The sequence below is a fragment of the Lupinus angustifolius genome, unplaced genomic scaffold (assembly GCF_001865875.1).
Source record: "Lupinus angustifolius cultivar Tanjil unplaced genomic scaffold, LupAngTanjil_v1.0 Scaffold_10_14, whole genome shotgun sequence".
Taxonomy (NCBI): domain Eukaryota; kingdom Viridiplantae; phylum Streptophyta; class Magnoliopsida; order Fabales; family Fabaceae; genus Lupinus; species Lupinus angustifolius.
Genome location: NW_017718327.1, coordinates 29,057 through 54,578, shown reverse-complemented (window position 1 = coordinate 54,578; position 25,522 = coordinate 29,057). Strand labels below are relative to the sequence as shown.

The 25,522-nt window shown below is 30.1% G+C and overlaps 1 protein-coding gene across 1 annotated transcript; it reads left to right on the top strand.

Annotated features, from left to right (window-relative positions):
* Positions 1 to 14,649: 14,649 nt before the first annotated feature.
* On the top strand, positions 14,650 to 20,017 carry LOC109337752 (serine/threonine-protein kinase HT1-like). The gene is made up of 3 exons (XM_019574791.1): positions 14,650 to 15,297; positions 16,305 to 16,760; positions 19,671 to 20,017. Exons 1-3 carry the CDS (start codon positions 14,935 to 14,937, stop codon positions 19,917 to 19,919), a joined length of 1,068 nt encoding a protein of 355 aa, XP_019430336.1. The 5' UTR covers positions 14,650 to 14,934; the 3' UTR covers positions 19,920 to 20,017.
* The last annotated feature ends 5,505 nt before the right edge of the window (positions 20,018 to 25,522 follow it).

The following is a 25,522-nucleotide window of genomic DNA, read 5'->3' as shown; positions in this document are numbered from 1 at the left end:
AATTGCAATCCACTAAATCATAGGTGTCTAATTGTGTCTATTTGATTAAATCATAAAAAATATTTCTTGTAATTTATTTTAGATTGTAGTCAATGATTTGTTTCTTGAGTTATAGGAACTAATTTAGCCAATTAGTTTTAATTACAAATATAACTAATTGTTATATAATCAAATTCATTCTCCATATATTCTATTAATTGAATTTCTAATAAATATTTCAGAATAATATATTACACACACAAAAACCAACATTTTACAGCACCAATATATTAATATTTTTCATTTTGAATATTTTATTTCTTATTAAAGCGAAATCTTTATTTTGTTATTGAAATTTACATTATCCCGAGTTAAAAAATATAACCTATAATTGTTTATGATAATTGTACTCTCGAAACTTGTGAAATTGGGAGGAAGGGAATCACGTGATTCCTCTGAGAATCACGTTCTTGTTATACGCATATTTCTACTAACTGACAAAAATTCCTTGTTACACTCATTGTTTTCTCAACTTAATAAATATCGTCAACTCCTTTTCAACTTTTCCAGTAACCTTTTTCTCTGAAGTCTGTACCTATGCTCCTCCCACTGTACTATAATTGTACAAAGGTACAGTACCCTTCCCTTTACCGTACACCTATTCTAAGCCATCCAATTTTGATCACCGAAGTTTCGCTAGATCAATTAGTGAGAAGTTACTTTAGCTTATTAGATATCAAATTGAGTAAAAAATGTATGTAAGAATAATGTAAAAAAAATTTATATTATGTATTTTATATTATTATTAAGTTTTAAATAAAAATATTACAAATGAAAAATAAGTGATACATTATTTATATATAAATCTTTATACAATTAATATATAGATGAAAGAATTTTTGAAAAATGTACGTTGATATATATGATTTTGTCTGTAATATTGGTCTTACCTAACTACAACATATCTTTAATTACCGAAAGATATCTATGATTTTGAAATAAAAAAACTCCAATCCTTCCTATCACTTCATTTATACCCTTTTAGAAGCATATTTAATTAATTTGACACATATTAAATAAACTAGTTAAAAATCAATTAATTACTTTAATTTAATAAAAATATATATATATAATTATAATATTTATTCAACCTATCATGAGATATATTTTTAATTCAAAGAGATATTGAAAATATATAAAATTGAGTAATAAAATCATATTTGAGATAAAGAGTGGTTATGCTTTTTATAATTTAGAAATACTTCAAATCAAGTCTGAAGCATGATTACCGCATCTCAATAATTAGATTTAGCACATCTGAACCATGTTTAACTACCAGCCAAAATATTATTAATAATGGATATGCGATATAGTCTGTACCACCAAACCATGCATGCTCTATTATTGAATTTTGTCCAATCCTATTCATACACGTTCCATTTTATTCCATATTACGTCCTATTAGTGCATGTGCTGCCATCATAATTAGGTGACTTTTCATACACCAAATAACATAACAAAATCAGCAATATATCAATTACCAGTTGTCAACATATATATTCATCATTCATATGGGGAGTTAAATTACCATTAATTAAGAGCTGTCACCTAAAACCAGGTTATTAGGACCGGACCGGACTGGACAGTCCGACCGTCGGCCGCTACCACAAGCGGTCTTGTTTCACCCAATAGCCCGCCCTTCCTTTCAGACCGTTTGAAATCCGATTCAACAGGTTTGACCGACTTAACTTGGAATAATCCGGTTAGTTAGACCGTCAGCCCATAGCTGCAAATAATAAAAAAATAAAGTTTAATACCCTAAAGAGGAAACAACATGAAGGAGAAGAAGAGAAATGTGAAGTCACACATGTAGAGTAGGAAGAAAAGTGCGGAGTGATGAAGACCTGTATAGGAGAATCACTGTCGCCGTAGGAAGCCTTCTCGCCGTCACTGTTGCAATATGGTTTCTCATTGTTACAGGTTTCTGGCTTTTTGCCTTCATTTTTTCATGGTTTCATTTCATAAGGAATACAAATTGTAAAACAAAGTGATACCCCAGACTTAGGTGTTGTGTACCACTAATTTTAGTTTATTGTTATTCTCATTATTTTCACATTCATTCCCATCTTCACTAAGAAACAATATGATAGTTTTAAAGTATCACTTCTTCACCGTAAAACTCCAAAACTAGGAGATGTGCACCACTAAATAATAAAAAATAGTATGCTATCAAATCAAATGGTTTCTTTGTTTTGCTTGCACATCATGCCAATGTCTTTTTACCTTTTCCTTTCTCTATCCACACTGACAGTTGTGTACCACTACATAATAATAATAGTGTGTGAGTTTTGAATAGCATTCTATTGTAGTTACTAGTCTTGAATGGTAAGACGTAATTTTTAGTTTTGCTAATTTCTATTCTAATAAACAGTAGCACATAATGTAATGAAATAATTGTGTTGATTTATAATTCTAATCATATAAAACTTAAACTTGTTTGATACACTTTTATTTTAATTTATATATGTTATATTATGCAAAATATGATAGTGATAAGTGTATTATTCACTTATTTTAATAATTATATATCATATATGATGTCATCCGGTCTAACCGGACGGTCTAACCTGTTAAACCGATTAGAACCTATACGAAACCTCTTCCGGGTTGATGTCCGGCTCGGATTTCATAACATTGCCTAAAACAAATTTTGAAGTTGTCTGATTATTGGCTAAAAAATATTGTCACCCAACCGGATTATTTTATATAGCACTTCATGTATTATCAAACTTCTTATTAAATATTATAATGATATATCACCATATTCACAAAATGACATATTTCATCTGTAAACTAATCGTTATTAAATAAAGAATAATTTTATATCATATGGCACTTTTTTATGCTATCAGTAATTAATAAGAGGATATACCATATGTTACTTTCATTGCCAAACTTGCTTTTGATTGTTTGGTGTAATTATAAACGGTTTGAATTGATATAAAATAAAATTAAAAATTAATATACTAATAATGTACTTAGAGCTAGGGCTGACAATGAACCGAACTAACTCGGTATTCATTCAAAACTTGATTCATTATTTAGCTTGAAACTTGGTTCATGAACCAAATGAGCTAAACTTGAGCTGGAAATTGAACTCGTTAAATAAACGAGCCGAACTTGAGTTAAATATAGTTCAATTCGTTAGATTCATGAGCTAGCTCGATAGATTTATATATATATATATATATATATATATAAAACATTTTCAAGCATTTTACAAATTTTAATTAATTATTATAGTTGTCCAAATGAACCATTCGAACTGAACCAAACAGTTCGCGAACTTTAACCGAGCCGAATTCGAGCTAAAAAAATAACTCGTATTGAACTCGAGTTGAGTTTTGAGCTGAACCAATCCTTATCGAGTTGAACCGAGTTGAACCCTGGTTCGACTCGTTTCCGGGCCTACTTAGAGCCTAGTAAGTTTGAATAGGAAAAAAATGTAAGTACCTGTAGTATAATAGTTTTATATATTGTTAGTTCAACTTTCATCATTTACTTTTAATCAGCATTGATTCTCTTCAAAAGACAATAATACAAATAAATTATGAATAATATAATGACTATGCATAAATATTTACACTGACAATGCACTCAAGTTTGAAATGCTTCAAAACACATGATGTAATAATATTAATAAGCTAAAGGAACACTTCCATAATATTAAAAACAAAACTAAGAGAACACACAGAATATATTTTTATTTTTCAGTAAAAGAAAGAAAGAAATATTAAGAAATCTCCTTTCTAAATATAAAATAATAAAAAATTTGAAGGAAATTAACCAAAACCACAGTTTGCATAGGTGTATGTTGTTGCTGCTCCGTTCCAAATCTGGTAATGTAATCTTATTAGTTGAAATCCTCTCAAAGGTTACATAATCTAGGGTGAGATAGAATTTTTGATACAATGAACACACAAAAATTTAAGGATCCAAATACTTATTAATTTTTAGATTAAATAATGTAAAGATTAAAATTTTCTATTTCGCCATACAACCCAATACTAGAAGGTCAGTCTCGAGAAGAGTCTGATCCTCCTAATCTTGGAGTTTTTACTTGCATGGTACACCTTGACCAAAAAGTTATAGTCTTGATGAACCTTTTAGAAATATTACAAGATTGGTGTAACTTTTATATAATCGGCATCTCAGTTGTCGATTCTCTTCTTTTTTGTTTTCTTCCCCCAAAATCGTCAACATGGGGGGGAGTTTCTATATTTAATTTTTTTTTTCTCTCTCCCCCTAAATCGGCAATAGGGGGAGTTTTGTTTTTATATCGGCAATGGGGGGATTTTGTAAAAAAAACATTCTCTCTCCCCCTAAATCGGCAATGGGGAAGTTTTTTGTTCTTATTTTTTTATTTCTCTTCCCCCTATATCGACAATGGGAGAGAGTTTTTTGTATAATTAAAATATTTCAAACCCTAACCCTAACAACACACAACACACTAATGAATATTTCTTCCAACACTAGTTATTAAGAAAACAACATATTACACTATTAAAATTTGAATTGGTTAAATCCTAGAAAACTTTAATGACGTCTGTGTGATGAAGTGTTAAGAAGGAAAAAAACCACCTCCATGTGGCACTTCATCACACAGACGTCATTAAAGTTTTCTGGGATTTAACCAATTCAAATTTTAATAGTGTAATATGTTATTTTCTTAATAACTAGTGTTTAAAGAAAATATTCATTAGTGGGTTATGTGTTGTTAGAGTTAGGGTTTAAAATATTTTAATTATACAAAAAACTCCACCCATTGTCGATTTAGGAGAGAGAGAGGAAAAAAATTACAAAACTCCCCAATTGCCGATTTATGGGAAGGAATGAAAAAATATATAAAACCAAAACTCCCCCATTGCCGATTTAGAGGGAAGAGAAAAAAATTAAAATATAGAAACTCCCCCATGTTGACGATTTTGGGGGAAGAAAAAGATAATCGACAACTGAGATGTCGATTATATAAAAGTTACACCAATCTTGTAATATTTCTAAAATGTACACCAAAACCGTCATGTTTTGGTCAAGATACACCATGCAAGTAAAAACTCCCTTAATCTTACATGGTACGTGGCCTCGGTTACTCCAACATTATTAAAAAGAAATTTGAGCAGTGCAATTGCAGCAAAACAAACGGAATAATCACACTGCACTTCTTTTGAGTGTGGTATTAAGATGGCTTTGGGTTTCTTTTCATAGTTTAAGAATATATTAAAAGGTTAGACAATGGGTGTGTGATCTCTTAGGCACCAACATGAAAAGGGGTCCAAAAACATAATAGTTTTCTAACAATGACTAATTTTGTTTAATAGATAATTTCATTATTGATTGTTATCACTGTTACTGCTTTGGAGATTATATGTAAATGCCCTATATGTTTTATTGATTTATTTTAAAAAAACATTTTGATAAGTTATTAACCTTTTTTTCTTAACCTTTGACCCAATATATGTTCAATGCTTTGTCAATAAACATATTTTATAATAAAATATTATGATATTGTTTGATCCATGCAATTGACTTCACCTAAAATAAATGTTTGATTGTTGTTATTGTATGACCCAAAATATAATATATCGACCTATCCTCATAAGTTGAAATATCATGACTCTCATACCTATTGTTTTCTTCCCTCATACAAACCCTAGCTGCATCACTTTCCTTTATACCATAAATTTATTGTATTCTAGTCATGTTTAATTCACAATCCCTTCCTTAGCATCAAACCACAATCAACCTCAAATCTTCTTTTGAGATTCCATGTTTGAGTAATAGTTGGGTAAAAGAAGTCTCACATTGAAAATAAATGAGTTGAATTGTATATAAGGGGTAAAACCTTAAACCTATTGTCTTAGGATATTAAATAGATATCCCAAAATTATCCATACACTATGAGTCCATTCAATCCATCAAAGACAAAATTCATCTAATTCATTAATTAATAAAAAATGTAAAATGGATTTGATTATATTTACTAATGGGTGGATAATAATACATCCAAAAAAGTTAAACTCATTAGGTATCTATTTCAAGGTCGAACCCAAATGTAGATTTCAGGATTGGGCTTGAGTCTCATTTTGAGATCAACAATGAAAAAAATGTTAGCTAGTACCTTAATAACATTTTGTAAATATTTTTGCAGTTTATTAATTATGATATGTATTCTAGATCGAATGATTTTAAATTGACCACTAACTGATCATGTAAGCAATCCTAATTCTCACTAGTAACTGGACTATTATTTGAGCTTTTATGTACTATGAAAAATATGGTTGATTAGGTTAAATTCGAATAACTCATATCGATAAATCAGATGATTTAATTTAAATCAAAAAATCACCAACACATTATGTGAGATAACAAATTCATATGAAACTATTGAGAGGCAATACAAGAAGATGAAGGAGAAGGACACGAGCCCATAGAACCTCATCGTGAAGGCCATGGGAATGTAGTAGATGTGGGGCGCGTCAAGATTCTTATTGCAATTTTTTGACTCTAGATAAAAAGATAAAATGAATGGGACAAAGATGGGTCCATCAATATGCACCAAATGTTTACTCTAAATTAATCATTTATAATTATTTTTTTAACAAATATCATTATTAGAAATTGAACCTTAAATCAACAATGAATTATATAGTAATAGATTATATATTAAATCCTTAAATTAATTGATGAAAGGTCATTGAAATGCATAAATATAAGGTCAGAACTATATACGGAAGAGGACAATACGGTTTGTCCGACAAGTCCACGGGTACCACCAACGCATGGCCCCCACCCAAACTGTACAGTCATGGGACCCACATATCCCTCAATTCTTTATTCTCTTAATTTACGTGTTTGGTGATTTCTTTTCAACTCATATTTGTTTCAATTAAATATATTTTTATGCCAGAGTAATAAAAGTGATTTCTTTGAAATCATTTACTAGCAGAAAATGATTTTTTTGCTAAAATAGTACTCCCCATCTTATTTTTTATATTTAATGCTATGCATACAGGTGGCGAAATTATTAAATACTTTTATTTAATCGTCATGATCAACTTTTACAATTAAAACGGTAAAAGAAATAGGAGGTAAAAAATTTATATTGCATAAGGGTATAGTTGAAAGGAATGTAGAATTAAGAGGCCTTGATCTATGGCAGAAGTTAGTTGTGGATAATGCTCATAAAGTTGTTAACTATTAATTTAAAGTATCATATTTAATGTCTATTACTATGATATATATTTTAACTAATCATTTATTTTGCTAGCATATGTGATATTTATAGAGAAAATTGAATTCTAGTGTTGCATAAGAATATGATACTATTTTTAATAAATTGGATTCCAATGCTGAAAGTATTTTATTAATTTCTTGCTTAAAATTCTTTGTTTTGAATTCTATATGCTAATGCTATTATTCTGATGATGAAATGGAATTTTATGTTTATATTTAATTTTGGCTTACTTCTAAATATAGTTGAACTAATGAGTAGCAGTTTGAGTAACTATTTTGAAGATTACTAGTTACTAGTAGCTGCATGCTACATCTTACACATGTGCTTTAATACCAAACATGGTTAGTATTTTGCTTAATAAAAATTAATAATGACCTTAAGGTGAAGATAATAAGTGTCTAGGGAGGGTCTATTGCTTAATTCCTTTGAGGAGGTTGTTGTTGGAGATATTTTATTGTGGAATTTTAGTTTAATACTTTATAATTTAACCTTGGATTCAAACCTTTGAAGTTTGAAGTCTACATTTTAATCTTGGATTTGTTACTACTGTTGGAACTAGAGTTAATGTTGAATTGATGATATATGCATCATGGATTAATGGGATGCTATCAATTCATGGTGATATTTGTTTCTATACTTTATAATGTGTGGACTAGGTTGAGAGGATTGCAAATTGTATAGGATTAGAGGTCAAAGAAGCCCATTTTAAATAAGTTGTTATATTTCTGGTTGAGATTGATGTAAGTTTAAAGAAACCTAAACCACAATATAACGGAGATATAAATCGTATTTTGAAATCTCATTCATTCGAGTTCTAGGTTATGTATACATTTTGGAATTTGTGGTTGAGGAAGCATACAATTCAACATGATTTGCCCTACTTTCATTCCTACTAGTCAACTAACTTATTTTACAACAAAAAAACAAGTTACTTACCAGCATTTGGATAATGAGCTTATAAGTTCATGAAATTACTTAAAAGTGCATAGTTGAGAAGTTATTTAGAAGCAAGTGACTTATCGGAACAATCAAAATTAACTTAGAGGTTGAATTATGTTTACCAACTTTAAAAAGTTAATTCTTTTTAGAAGAATAAAACCAATTGTAATCATTAGATAAAAACTCAGATGATTGACTTGACTAGTTTTTAGAAGAATTTTCAGACCACTACTTCGTCTTACTAAGACAGTTTGAAAATATGATTGACAAAATAACCTATTGGTAACACAAAGCAAAACTCTGGAAGTTAGAAAGCAATTATACTTAGGGATGGCAATATGGGCTTGGCCCGACGGGCCAACCCGTTTGGATAGGTATTTTTAGCAGGTTAGGTTGGGGGTTTTAGCCCAAAAGTCCGTATTCAACCCGTTTTGGAAGCCCGTTTTTAGATGGACCACAGAGGACTAGGCCGGACTAGCCTGGCGGGCCAACATTAAAAACGTTGATGCAGTGTTGCATCTAGCTGTAGTGTTGCAAAGATCAGGTGGATAGTGTTGCAAAAGAATTGCATGAAATGAAAATTAGAGATGATAAAGCCATTAAGAATAAAGAGAAGGTATTTACTGTCATTCATTTTTTTCTTGCTCTCCTAAGTTCAATGCCTATTTAGTCATTATCGTGCTACTTTGTAAATGTAAAATCATTAATAGATGTTCATAATATTGAAAAGTATGCACATATACACCTTTCTGTCTTTACTTTTTACTAAGATATCTAAATTAAGTTGCTTTTATTTGTAAGTTTCATAAGCCGAAATAAATTTTAAATTCTATCAATTGCTGATTTGAGTAATAAGTTTACTACATGTAGGATATAGAAGCAACCATAGTGAGTGGTCACGGAACAGAAACATGTCAAATAATTACAACTGCTATTGGTGGTCAATGTTAAACTAGAATGGTATGTTATGAGATTGTAAACTTTTGTTTGTGATTTTTTATTTTAAACGACATGTATGAGGCGTGATGATTATTTATTGTTGTCTAAAAGTTTTAATGGGTATTTTTAAGAATAAAAAATGGGTCAACCCGTCGGCCTGCCAGCCCAACCAAATATGGGTCAGACTGGCATTTTGAGCCCTTTTAACAATAAGGTTCGGGCCGGGCCAGCCCATATTCTGGCAGTCCAAAGGTGGGCCAGCCCGGGTCGGGCCGGGCTGGCCTGTATTGCCACCCCTAATTATACTAGCTCAAATAAAAGGAGTTAAGAGATAGAATATTGACACAAATATTTATACTAGTTCACCTAGAGTACTGTAGTGTACATCCACTTTCTTGGCAGCACCAATGTTCTACTATAACTAAACATTGATTAGAACAACAAATATTCTTTGCACACCTAGCCTCTCCAAATTTCAAGTATTATTTGCACATATAGACTCTCTAGGCTCAACACTAAAAAATGATTTGTATTAAAGAGTTTTACAACTTTGCAAGTCTTTCAATCATTGTAAAAAAGTGGAATAAATATGAAATAGAAAGACTGTGAATTTAATAGTAAATGATTGAACACAAATGTTTATTATAGTTGAGTGTTATTTAATACAATATATACAGAATATTAGTAGTAAATGATAGCTTGAATGTGCTTCAGATTATTCTCTCGTATTCTCTAGCATCATGTCTTCTCGTTCTTCAATGTTGATATTATTTATAGAAAAGACATTTGATGTGACTGTTACTATAGTCATTGAAACATTATTGACATTTCTTCTTGAAATTAATGCACGTTGAGACTTGTCTTCTCTTTAGTTTGATTTTTATTTGTTCTTTTATAGCATCATTAAATACTTCATAGTCGTTCTAAAATTTGCATTTAATGTTTCTGTTAGGTATCAGTGGCTAAAATACACCTAAAAGGGGGGTTGAATAGGTGTAGCGGTCAGAGTATCCGCTTTTCAAAAACAACAAATAATGTTGAAATAACCCCAGATTAATCGATTAACAGAGAAGAAATAATCGATTAACGCAATCAACTTAATCGATTAAAATAACTCAGCTTACACAAACAAATTCGGTTTCTTGCACGACAATCAACTGTGATCGAAGCAAATATACAAAGCTAACAGATATATCAGAGTTACAACAGTATACTATAGAAACAGAATATTACAATTAAAAGAACTATACAAAGTAATCGATTAAAGCAACAAGATTTTTATCCTGGTTCGTTTGCGTGTCCACTTGCAAACTACATCCAGGTCTCCCGGCTGATTTGGGAGATTTTTCTTCACTATAATTGAAATAATGTTTTACAAACAATTCTTCCAATTACAACACTTAGACTCTTTCTTGAAACTAAAGAACCTTATCCCTTGGTTTGACTCCCTTCCTACCGCCCAAGAAAACCTTTCTTGCGGTGTAGCCCCAGCTAAGAACCTATTCTTTCTATCAAGATCTCTAAGCTAATGAAGATACAACACAATCTCGTTGGTGGTAAGACACCTTGAGATTCCCAAAGTTACAACACTTTTTACAACAAAAACATAGAGTAATCTAAAGCAATTACAATGCTCAAATTAAACAATTAAGACCTTACTCTACAACTCTAACACAAGTCTCATATAACATGATAATGCATTAGTTAAAAACAGATTTTACAGAATATGAAATCTTCACAAAAACATCAATGAATGCATGAACATGTGAGATGAAATGATGAGAAATTAAACATGAAATGCCTCTCAATCCTAAAGCATAGAATTCTCTCTTTTCTAATCTCACCAATGCAATGTCATATAGATGCAGCAATTAACACGAAACTTGCTCTAACTCTCTTAAAATCTAACATGCAAGTTATGACTTAAGTTCTGAAAACGCAATTTATAAATAATCAATTCTGCAGCCCAGTTAATCGATTAAATATTTGGTTAATCGATTAACGTGTTACAAAATTGTAACTGATTCTGTTTTTCCAAGTTTTCTGTTTCAACAGCTTTTTCAAAAACTTATGTTAATCGATTAAATCCTACCTTAATCGATTAACTGCATATTTCCAAGTGTATTTTTAAATTGCAAAACTCAAATACGTTATGCACTTAATTATACATGTTCAACACTAAGTTTATGCCTAGGATGTACAGATAACATGTATATATGTGATGCATGAACATATTATAAATGGCATATCTCAAGACTAAAATGATTTAAAGTTCTATGCATATGAGACGTGTATTGAGTTTACCTAAGCCTTATACTCAACCTAAACTAGTTACTAGTCTAAGTCTAATACCAATCTTGAGACTTAAGCACGTTGATTTGTTGATGATATTCAAGCTCTTATAAAGCATAAGTTGTCCTCATCAAAACTAAAACACATAGTGAGAAAGCTTTTCAAAGTGCTCCTCTTGACATGCGCACTTTCAGTTTCATGGCTCTTGAGACTTTCTGATGGAAGAGATGGAACATGACAATCTCAAAATATAGTGACCAAAGAACTTCTTTTAACTTGTAGTGAGAACTTTCATTTTGCATCAAAAAGGTACATTTTGCTTTGAGCAAAAGTAGATGGACCAAATAAGCTTTGCCCAATAGATAAATTTTTTTTTGTTTTATTATTGAAAACAAGTTTTTAGAAATGTTGATGGGTTTATAATCCTTCTTTATTCAAATACATTGATTCTTCATTATTTTCTAATTGAGCTGTGAAGTCCTTGAATACTTCACATTAAATAAAGGATTATTCCAATTTAGTGGTATTATGAAACTTAAGATATATGTTGAATGCAGACTAATCTTGAACACATATGCATGTCATTTTTTGAAGATTCCTAAAAAGAATATTTGGTATTGTGTTGATGATATAGTATGAGAGAGAAGATAATATTTCGTTAATTTGAATATGTAGTTATATTTGTCTGATTTTCTATGTACTTAAGATAGAAGATTAGAATGTTCTCACAATTCAAAACTTAATCTATTTGGAATAATCAAAAACTTATATGATTAATACTTAGAGTGTGTTCCTGACGCATAGCTCTTAATTAATACTTATAACTTATAATCAGAGATTTATTTTATTTTACATTTATTAGGTAACCTATAGACTAATTTTACTAAACAATTTAGTTTTATCGACTAGTTTATAAGCTGTTAATTTTCCACTCTTAATTTTTAAACATCCAACTGCATTATGAGTTTTAAACTGACTTGCAACTTTTATAGTTGTGTTAATCATAGCCAAATGAATTCGTTGAATTATGTTTTGACTACGACTTATTTGTCTCCCATTGTGCACACTACTGTACTTGCTCATATTGCATATTTTTATTCTGTAAACAATGACATTTTGCGTTCATAATTAAAAAAATAAATAAACTAAGTCCTATCATCTTTCATTATATACAATACAAAATATTTACAACAAAGTCTGTGGGCTAGCTGATATTGATTGAGCGATAATGTTATTGAGTATGGGTAAAAAATAAGCACTTATGTTAAATATTAGGGAAAACTTTTATTTTCTATTTACACATAAAATACTAATCATATTTAACAACTTAAAACAAATAACATAAAAAAGACAGAAATAATAAAAGAATATGTGAATAGTCTAATGTCTATAACATATAATAATAAAAGATATATTAATATTATGCAAAGCTTTTGGATGCATATTATTATGAGAAAAAATAGGGTATGGGTTTTATACTCTATCATTATTAGCATGTTGATAGTCACTGGCGTGACTGTTTGCAACATGTAGTTTGTATATTATAAATAATAAATATAATATTTTGTGTTAAATATTTGTACTTTATAGTTGAATTTATTCGATTAATGTAATGTTCAACTTTTCTAAATACATTTTCAAAATAAGAAGATAATAAGGGCAAAATAGGGAATCACAAATTACACCATGGTGGGGTGATTATTTTGTGTTTTCCCTTTATTAAGTAGTATAGATATCATACACTATTAATGTTTAATAATCATTGAATATTCAAACAAAATAATATAAATGAATGATAGATGATGTACTGATTGTGTATAAATATTTAAGCTAACAGTACATAGATATTTCACTATATTATTATTCTCTGCGTTTATATGATTTTGATCTCAATTTTTAAAGAAAAAATATATGCAATAACAATATTAGAGTTTTATACATTGTTACTTTGTCGTCTACCATTCATATTTAATAATTATTAACTCTAAAAATTATAATATCAATTAATAATGGATGATATACCGACTATATATAAATAAATCATTATACTGACCGTTAATAAATATTACAATCTAATTTCAACATATAAAATTATAATAGTGCCCACCATGGATGATTTCTTTTCATTCCCCTATGAATGATTTCCATCTATTTTCCTAGCCCCAAGTGTATAGAACAAATATCTATTTTGGTCCATCAATTTTTTTTTGCATATATTAAATTAGTCTTTTGGAAAATTGAAACATCCAAAATAGTGCCTAAAAATATAAAATGTAGATGAAATAAGAACTAGTTTGACTCAATTTACAAATTTTCATTTTCTAGTACTAGTTTAGATTTATAGTTTTCTGATCGGTGTAATATGTATATACTAACAGTATAAAATAATACATAGTCAAAACATCATTCAACCTTTAGATTTGGAATACTTTAAAAAATCAATTTGAAAATAAATAATAGATAATACCTTAATAATATAAAAAACATTTACACGTATATATATTTTTATGAAATTGATAAGAACTAAGTATGATATATCCTACCAAACATAATATGTTTTTGCTTTGGGTAACAAGTGAAAGGAAAAATAAGAAAGGGAATGGCAATGGTGGAGAATGTGGGAGAAAGAGAGGGTAAAGATGTGAAAAGAAATAGGTAGCGGTCATAATCACTTTAGACCTGGTTTGTCTCCTCAGAAGTGGATCTTCGCACGTTACGAATACCAACGTAACACACTCTAACACTATGTAATAATGTTATGTATCCAACACACTCTAACTCTAACTCTTCCTACAATGCTCTTTCTTTCACTCTCCTCACCAGAAATTCCATCTTCTTCAACCACCAACATCATCAACAACAACAACTAATAATAACTATTTCACCTTCTCTCTCTTTCTCTCTCTTTCTATTGGTGCAGGCATTTCATTTGAAGTTGCAAATCATACTAAACTTCTCTTTCTCTGTGGTACCTTTTGCTAAAAAATTGTTCTTTTTTATATAACTTGTAAAGGGTTGTGAGATGTGAGCTTCTCTTTGGTCCTGCTTTTCGTTGTCTCATTTCACCTTCTTAGGTTTGTTAAAATAATGGACCAAATTTCATTTTTCTTTTATTCTTTTGGGTATGGTATAAAGTTAAGAAAATGCTAACAGATTATAATTTCTTTTATTCCATGCTCTACTACTACTAATAATAATAACAATAGGAAAACAAGTTAGAGTTCGTTTGTCTTATGTTTTTGTTTTTTAATGCATAACATAAATAATGATAAACTGATATTCATAATGTAGTTAGCTCAAGAACAATTTAAGCTACGAAAATTGGAAAAAAAATCATGTTTTTACGAAAAGGGTACTCTTCAAATTGATGCATTTGTCTAAAACATTAGTCTATCTATTGGATCTGCATTTTGGGGTGTTTGTTTTTTCTTTCTAAAAAGGGTACTTTGAAATTGGATGATTTTGACAAGAACTAACTGTGACTGACCCATATGAAGAATTTACATTGGTTCAAAAAAAACTCTATAAAGGGCAAGCCAGGAGGGAGAAGAATTTCACTTGGGGAATACAAGAGAGCAGTGTCATGGTCAAAGTATTTGGTGTCACCAGGTGCTGCTATAAAGGGAGAAGGAGAAGAAGAATGGAGTGCAGATATGTCTCAGTTGTTCATTGGTTCCAAATTTGCTTCTGGGAGACACAGTAGAATCTATAGAGGTGTTTACAAGCAGAGAGATGTGGCAATCAAGCTTATAAGTCAACCAGAGGAGGATGAAGACTTAGCTGCTTTTCTTGAGAAGCAATTTACTTCGGAGGTTTCTTTGCTGCTTCATTTGCACCATCCAAATATCATTACTGTAAGTTCTTTTGGTTTTTATGAACTTTTTTCTTAATTTGTTTTCTTGTTTTGCTGTTCTTGTTTTTTGTATGAAATGTGACAATTCTTTTGCCAACCTTAGAAGGGAATTTGTATTAAATTTCGTTTGGAATATACTTTTATCATACATATTATACTTTTTGAGCATGACATTGTTCTAACTTTTAAAAAACAAAATATAGGTGGTAGCTTATTTGCATAGCTAAAATTTTTGATGGATCAATTGTAAGGTCGCTTTTTTGTCACTGCCTAAGCCGTTGTGGTTGATCTTATGTATTAGGATATGATTGCGACTTGCAAGGCATGAGACTTGAGTCAAACATTGGATTGGAAGTATGAGGTTCCAGTGTGGAGTGTGTATATATGGCCATGGACTCTCCAATCACAACAACTAGTTTTTGTAGTATAGTTTCTTTCAAGGTTCTTATTAATTGGTATTAGAATCTTCCACCATGTCATTTAGGTGCAAATGAGAGGGGTGGATGGTTATGCTGACATGCCATTGTTTTTCCGAGACTAGTTACAGGGTACTACTGCACAATTGCACATCATCATTAGATTGTTATACTAACTAGACAACTTTCATGAATGAAGTATGCATTTACTTGTTCCGGAATGATTAGTTGGAAAAGTGGTGTGCAAAAAGCTAAATTACCAAAGGTGTTGTTCTTCCAATTCTTGTTGTGTTATTCCATTGGTGTGAAACTTAACAAAACCAATGAGAGTATTCAGGCCAGCCCCTTGTAGATAGAAGCAAATGCGATTTACTACATGATGTTGTCCCTTATCAAATATTGATTATTTTGAACTTCTTTCTTAGTGATAGCTGTTGTGGTTGGTTATTTGTTTCTCTTGAAAGTGATAATATGGCATTGTGAGCTTATTAGTTAGTGCTAGAAGCAGTTAACACTGAGAAATTAAAATTGCTTTAATAAAAGAGAAAAGAATGCTTTTTCGGTAAGCTATTGATATCTATTGATCATGCAGTTTATCGGTGCTTGCAAAAAACCACCTGTCTTTTGTATAATCACTGAATATTTGGCTGGGGGCTCATTGAGGAAATACCTGCATCAACGACAACCACATTCGATTCCAGTTCAACTCGTTCTGAAATTAGCCTTAGACATTGCGCTTGGGATGCAATATCTTCATTCTCAGGGGATACTTCATAGGGATCTCAAATCAGAAAATCTTCTATTGGGGCAAGATATGTGTTTAAAAGTAGCAGATTTTGGGATCTCATGCTTAGAATCTCAGTGTGGTAATGCAAAAGGTTTTATAGGAACTTACCGCTGGATGGCACCGGAAATGATAAAAGAAAAACACCATACCAAGAAAGTAGATGTCTATAGTTTTGGGATTGTTCTGTGGGAGCTTTTAACAGGACTAACACCGTTTCACAATATGACGCCAGAGCAAGCAGCCTATGCAGTTTCCCACAAGGTATTGCATCAAAACTCAATTATTTGTGTGACATATTCTTATTGTGGAGAAACTTGGAGTTTCCAATTACATGATCATGTCATATGATTAATCTACATGTTTAATTCAAATGAATATACTTATAGTGTGTTTGGTTCCATGTCTTACACACATTTTAGCGAAACCTTGCATTTTAGATTCCATTGTAAAAACTAACATGCACTCTGCAGAAAGTTGGCGTCTCTGTATTTTAATTGTGTCATCTTTTATTTCTAATCCTTCCCGAAATTACAATTAGATTGGCATGTGATTACCACAACTAGTAAATCAAAGCATCAACATTACCGTTGTGACAAGCTCACCCTCTAAGAAATATTATATGTTTGTTTTTTTAAAAATGTCAAGAATTGAGTGCTAACTAAATGTTTCATAAAAGTCCTTGATTTGGCAGAAAATATGAATCCAATAAAGTAAGCTAGACTCGGAACAACATTACATTATAGAAACACTCACACATAAGATATGGTTAAACAAGAGATAAAAGTGTAATTTGGTGCACGAGGCTCCCACCTAATAGAATCCGAGGTTAAGAATGACATGAAATGAAATATAACATTTGGTTAGTGCTACAAAGTGATCTATAAATTATCTGTTTCATTCTTATTCTCTGTTCATTCTATATTACGTTCTTTGGGATCCTTTTTGTTATTAGGAATAGTATATTAATTCAGCAGTTTGCAAAGGAATCTAGGCAACCATATTTATCTATGTAAAGCTTTCGTTGTTCCTGATACGTTTTCATTTTATATTGTTTACCGAGTATATTCATGAATAGTTGAAGAGTTAATGAATAGTTGAAGATTTATATCACTACATCATTCACTATTTATTTGTATTACTTTTTTTTGAAGAGTTAAATATAATTAAACATGAATAGTTGATGATGCAGTAATTGTGTATAAAACTCATACACTGTTAGCGCATATATTTTTTCAATTATTATTTGTGTCAAAATTAATCATTTGATATGTATATGTAAAATATACACATAATATGTGTCTGTATTCATGCATTTAGTAGGCCTTTTTGATGGTTAATGTGCCCCATATCTTTCTCAAACTTGTGGTAAGGGTGGGCACCAATCATTCATTGTCTATAATCTTTTGAAGGCATGTGCTTATGTTTGTGATAAGATACCCCTACTAATATAAGCTAAACACATCAATAACAATATTGAATTACAATAAGCTTAGATGTTTCTCTATTTTGTCTGACATGTAGATAACTCCTGAACTTTTCCAACACTAATATTTGGTATATATGCTAGGGGTGAGCACGGCCGTGTTGGGACGGGTTAAGGCTTGTCCTTACCCGGCCCTAAATATTGCTCGGATCACTTTTTTTTAATCCAGACCCGGCCCTAAACTCGAAGCTAACTCGACCCTACATAGTGACCAAGTTAGCCTTTAAATCCCACCCGACCGTAGATCCGATTAAATATAATGCATATTCGTTTTAGATAAAGACTTTTCAATATTATTTATTATTGTGAATATGTAGTTTGATATATAATATTAATCATGTATATATTATGGAAAAATTAATGAATAAATGATATTTTTGACCAAAAGGGTATCATGACACTATATACATTTGAGTAGAAACACGTACAAACATGATGAGCGAGTGACCCTAGGACGGGCCGGGTCATGCTTGACCCCTACTCGGCCCTAAATATTGACTAGTCTAATTTTGAACCCGAACCCGACCCTAGATCCGATCAGACCCAATCCTATTTGGACATGATCATGATCGGACCGTGTCGGATGAACGGATAGGGTCGGGTCCTGCTCACCCTACTATATGCTATGCATATTAATGTAAATCAATGATTGATATTACCCTTGTTTTCTCTGTCACATGCACTGAGCATCAGAACAAGATATGCCATACAATTGAATCAATCAACTGATTATAAGAAAAGGTTTTTTTTTTACTTGCCTTTTGATATTGATTACAATGAGTCAGAGATGCAACAACATATATTGTGTCCAATCAAACATTTCATGTTCATTGTCTTTGCACATGCTACAATATCCTGGACTAAACTTTGGATCTAAAGCCGTATAAAATACTTTAAAATAAAAAGATGACACTACTTGCCACTAACCGAAAAGACAGGTTTATGTTTTTGTTGGGACTTGTGAGGTTCTATCATTTTCGAGAAGTTGATAGTGTCAACCAAATCTTAATTATTAATGATATATTAATGATTTAAAAACAAGTTTATTCGAAATCAATGTTGAATATGTAGTTTTTGGTACTACCAAAGTATTCTTTCATTTTATGAGTAAGGTTAGTCACTTTCATGGTGCATGACTGTCATTTTCCACAAGTATTATTTACAGGAATAGAATCATTAACTTTTTTGGTTATTCTGATGATTTAGCGGGACCTCATATTTATATATAAGCCCTTGTTGGTATGTTAAATGTGACTGAAACCATTGATCTTGAACCACGTAATTATTTTTTATCATTTTGGCTTCATATCTTCAATATATTTTGATATTTTAACCTTTTTATCTTTATCTTAACTTTGTAATGATTTAGAAACTCAATACACAATTATACTGTTATTTATTATTCTTCTTTTTGAGCTCATATTTTTCTATTTTCTTTTTTATTAAGTTTTCAATTTGTATTAAATGAGATTATTTTAGTCAAATTATATCATATTTTTTCATCATTTAATAATTTTTATACTACATGGATAATTTTAAATATGAAAAGGAGGGAATAGTATATTAGTTCTGCTTGTTTCTGCTATCTTTATGGTTCTATATCTATTAGTGCTCCACTCTCAATGATTCATTAATGTATATATTGTATTAAACTGTGATACTAATTTGGTTATTTTATTAAAATGTAGAATGAAAGGCCTCCATTGCCATCTGAATGTCCATGGAGATTTAGTGATCTAATAAATAGATGTTGGTCAAGCAATCCAGATAAAAGGCCACATTTTGATGAGATTGTTTCCATTTTGGAGAACTACACTGAATCATTGGAGCATGATCCAGAATTTTTATCAACATATAAACCCCGTCCTACTAATACAATTTTGGGATGCATACCAAGATTCAATGCTAGTCATAAATCAGCTATTTGCAAAGATTAGGATATTTTTCAGTTATGTGACATACATATTGTATTATATTTGATGTTGTGAACGGAAAATATGTTCAATTAAATAATTACAATCCTCTTCTGTTTTAATGATCTGTTATTTTCTATTAGTTAAGGGTCTTAATTTCAAAAGCTTGTAATTGGATTCTTAAACTGTAAAATAAAATTCCCCAGTTGCTCATACAGATATTAAGGTTCCAAAAAAGTGTAGAAACCCATTTCAATTTTCGTAGAAAGTCAGGGATCCACAAATACAAGAGTGATGCATCACTTTTATTTGGGAGTGTAATTTTGGAGATGACTTTAGAAAACTTCCCATTGTTTTAGTAAAACTAACATTATTATTATTTTATCCTTCTCCCATCTAAATTTCCTATTCCTAAAGGGAGAGGTTTGCTTTCCTTTCTTCTTTCCTTCCCCCTTGCACTCCTCCCCATTTCTTGCCCTTTGATTCATATCTTTCAATATCCCTTATAACTCCCAAACACATCCTTAGGTTATGTTTGAGAGTTACGAGGAAAAGGAATCAAAGGGGGAAGAAGAGAAAGGAAAAAATACAACTTTCTCTCTTGTTTGAGAGTATGAAATTTAAATGAGGAAAGTAAACTAATGATATTTTTTATTTTTCCTTTAAAAATGTAATTCATAATGAGAAATTGCCAATAATATATAATTATATAATTTTACATAAAAATATTTAGGTATTTTTATTTTTTTTTCATCAGAAAAACCTTAAATTAGATAACTACAAAAATAGAGATGTGGACGGTTTTAGAAATCTTCCAAAACTTTCTCTTCTTCTTCATTCAAAATCCCAAACAATAAGGAGGCTTTCCAAAATCATCTATTATCTTCACTTTATCTCCAAAACCACACTCCAAAACAAAGCTTAAAACTTTGCTTGGAGTGTGATTTTTTAGAGAAAGAGAAGGGAAGAGACGACTTTAGTCATCCCCTTATTTGGGAGTTACATGAAGAAGAGAGAAATTTTTTGGATAGTTTCTCAAATCCTTTAAAATCCTCAATGTGACTATTTTTATAGTTTCCCTAATTTGAGGTTTTTCTTGAGACAAAATATCAAAATATCTAAATATTTTTAGTAAAATTATATAATTATGTATTATTGTCTATTTCTCATTGTTAATTACATTTTAAAGGAAAAATAAAAAAAATTCTTACATTATCATTAGTTTATCCTCCCCATCAATATTTCATATTCTCAAATAATGGAGAAATTATCTTCCTTTCCCCTTCCTAGCCCTTTGATCCATTTTATTCTCTCCCTCAAAATTTCCAAATATTGCCCTTAATGGAACCTGTCAGAAATTAATGAATCCCAACAAAAACTTACAGATTTAAATATATAAGAGTTTGCTAATATGAGTAACCTTCTATTTTTAGTTAGGTACATATTAGCATTGTGTAACATTTGGACAAAAAATGAGGGATGGTGAAAATGATATCTTGGTAAGTTGATATTTCAAAAATAAAAAAATAAGAATTTAGCATCGTCTCTCTCATCTCACTCCTCAATCTTCTCTCCACTTTCACCCACTATCAAGTCTTCAAACTTATTTCTTCATTCCCAATCTTTCACTTCAGAATTCTAATCCCCAATTTTCCCAATCTCAATCTTCCATGACTCACATTCTCTCAATCTCTCTTCATTAGAACCCACATTCTCTCAAATTGAGGTTTCCTCTAATATATCCAGAAAATAAAAATTCCAAAGGTGGAAGATTATGAAGATAAAAGAAGAGGTTGTTTAATGACTGTGTATCAATTCTGGATGGTGGATAATTGAGATTGAATTTTTTGGAGATTAGGGTTCTTAGGCAGAAGATTGGGATTTGAAGGCTTCAGATGGTAAGTAAAATGTGAGAAGAGATGAGGGTCTAAGAGGTGAGAGAAAATACTAAATTTTTATTTTTAATTTTTAGAATAACAACTTATTAAAATATCATTTTCACCACTTCTCATTAACATATTTTTGTCTAATTTTTATCATACATAATACTAACATGTACCTCATGTAGCAAACCCTATATATATATATATATAATGCATTGAAAAAGAAAGGCACTCATGTAGCAAACCCTATATATATATATATAATGCATTGAGTCTATTTAAAAGTTAATACACCATTTATCATTTATATAAATATTTTTATTTAAGAGTCAATTATTAATACATAAATGATGTACCGATTGTATAAAAATACATTATTTTCTCATAAGCTAATCGATCCTAACATATATGTACTTGAGGTAGCCAGTTGTAATTTTGGGGTATCTACTTGAATTTCCTGAAATAGTTCAAGATCTAGTGTAATTAACATTAGTTTTTTTAGGGAGTAGTTAACAATAGTTAAAGGTGAAAATCTTATTCCTTACGTAAACTATTTTGAAGAATGTCCATATGAAAAAATAAAATATTCTGGGTTAGATGTACTCATGTAAATTTCATGAATATGCACATTTATGTGAGAAAGATAGAAATTTGTGAGAGAGAATGAAAAGAGAGAAATATGTAAGAAATATAATGAATTTTTGAGTTGTTTAATTGTATAGAAAAAAAATAAGAAAAAAATGTTTTTTCTCCCTCACTCATTAATTTTCATTTTCTTATCACATGAAAGGATAATGAAATTATATATATTGTTCATCCCCTTCTACACTTAACATATCTTCCTTCAATATAACACCCTTAACTAAAAAGTTAAAATGAAAGTATAAATACTAAAATAAGCCCAACTTCAAAAACACAATTCTTAAAGGTCAAATGAAACTAACTCTTTGATATCATTTCTAACTTAAGTCTTGAGTTGTACTCAAGTAGTTAACAACGTACGAAGTAGGACATGGTTTCACTTGACTACAGGCCCAAAGATAAATCCTTTATGTTGCAGTCTTGAAGTATTACATGTCAACAAGTTGAAGAATGACTCAAGATTAAATGAGTTGAGGACAAGAGCAACAGACTATCCACCAAGTGTGCTGCAAAGTAAGAAGCAAATGTTGGTATTGCTGGATTCCCAAATCTATATTCCTAAGGTGAATGGCCATGATCACATGTTCCCTACACAAATGTAGATTTCTTTCTTGGATATGGAATAGTTGTTTTGGTTGTACGATATATTTGTTGGGCATTATAAGAGACTTTAAGAAAGGAAGGGAGAAATCCATATGTGTATTGTGTAGGAATCTCATGATTGTGTGTAGGATTCATGGAGAGAAAGAATTATGTGAAGTTAGAGAATTTTTGTTATAATATTTCATTAAATGACATATGCATATGACACTATTATTTAACAATCTACTAATGGCAGAGGTAATTATCGTAATATGCATATATAAATTAGGGATAATTTATGTATATGCAAAAAAAAAAAAAAAAAAAGGGTGGTATATAAAATTTCTTTAAAACTCAAAGGATATCTTACTCTTATTATATTATTATTGAAACTATAAATATCAATTAATTAAGAATCAACCAAATATATAAGGTCATTACTAAGTAATTATTAGGTCATTATTGACCTAAATTCGAGCCAAACAAGTAAGTAAAACAAAAAATATTGAGTATTGTAAACACCGAATTTTATCTGATATTCTTTTCACATTTTCTAAAAATAAACAAGTAAAAGTAAAAACATAAAAAGGGAATTCTGGTCATTTTTTGGTTTTATAGAGTAAACTAATTATTTTTACCCATGAATATTACAATAATTTTTGGTTTTTTTGTATAATCAATAATAAATTTCAGTCTAAAAAGGGTATTCTAATAAATTTGAGATTAATTGAAGTATTCTTAACTGATAGAGATTTTATTAAAAATTCTTTGCGCCTTTGCAAAAATAATTTTATGAGAAAGCATATTTTTTAGCTATCTATATGTCTAAGAATCAATAAATAGTTGGATACAGTGGCGGATCTTGAAATAAAGTTCAGGAGGGGCAACACTATTTAATTATACTTTATAAGTTAGATTAACTAAATAATAAAAATATAAAAAATATATCTTCGTGTTATTCTTTGGTCTTTTAAAAACTTAAACTTATCAATGATTGAATTAGTGGTAAAAGTTTCAGCTTTTCCTTTTCAATATAAATCATCATATTGTGTATAAGAATTTCATCTTCTATCTTACTATATAATTTTATTTAGGTGTCTTTGCTGAAAATGATCTTTTTTATAGTAGTTAAACAATAATAGTTAAGATAGGACATATAAATAGATCAAACAAATAATATGCATTATTTTTCTAAAATTGTCAAAGTTGCACTTAATTTGGAGATGGTTGATAGTATTTCAAACATGAATGACTAATGACATCAATAATAAAATATTGATATTGACATTTCAAGCTAATCTTCTTTTGCTCATTTAAATATATAGGTTAGCATAGGTTATAGTTATCAATATTAAATAATTTACAAAAATTCATTTGATCTTTTTGTTGAATGAGTATCTGATGTTTATAATCTATTTCATAAATATAAAATTATTATGAACTCAATTGAAATAATATTATTATTATAAGTAATATCAATATTTATATATGTAAGAAAACTTGGTCCATTATTTATAATTTTTAGAAGTATCATATAAATTGAAGAAAGAAAAAATATTTGAAAAAAATAAATAAGTAAAAAACTGGGGTAAAAATCCAGGAGAGGCAATTGCCTCCACCTGCCCCCAAGATAATCCGCCACTGGTTGGATACATCACGCTGTCCAAGTAATTTTCATAAACAAAAAAGGGAATGAATACTCAACCATTTTCCTTAACTTAGTAGTTATAGACTAGCCTTGTCAATGTTTAATTTATTTACTGAGTTATCTAATTATTCCAATTTCCCACCATAAGAAACACAAACATGGTAAGATAGTGCCATGACCCGATTTTTGGTTGCAAGATCGACTTAACGACTTAGAAAAATGCAAATTCAATTTCAATCTCTCAAAATTGATTTGGAGTCGTCACTATGTTCTTTTGGTTAAAATGTAGAAAATCATCTATTATGCCCAATTTAGATAATTTGGTCTTTTGAACCTGAGTTCTAGGCTCGGGAATCAATTACGGATCACGGAAATTATTAACACCCCGCCTGCCCGTATTAAAATGGTACCCTTGCTAACGATATTCTTTTATACCTTAAATAAATTTATTTATTAAACAATATTTTATTTTTTAGTTTTGGGTCAGACAAGATATTATCTCCCTAGGTGTAATAGGGAAATTAAGACTACATAGTTCTAGTTTAAAATTTGGTTGGTGTTGATTCGTTTGATTTATAATGAACAGTTCGTTATTTATCAACTATGAGAAATGTGAAGTAACAAAAACTAATGTCTGCATCGCACCAAAGCTCGAAAAGATACTTAAAGTAGTTGAAATGTTATCGTCTTCTAGACCGATGAAACAACAAAAACTAATGTCTGCACCACATCAAATCTTAAAGAGATTTTTTTAAAGTATTGAAATGTTATCATCCTCAAGATAGATGAAGCACTAGAAACTAATCTCCATCTTAATGAGATTTTTTAAAGTATCAAAATGTTATTGTCTTCAAGATAGATGAAACAACATA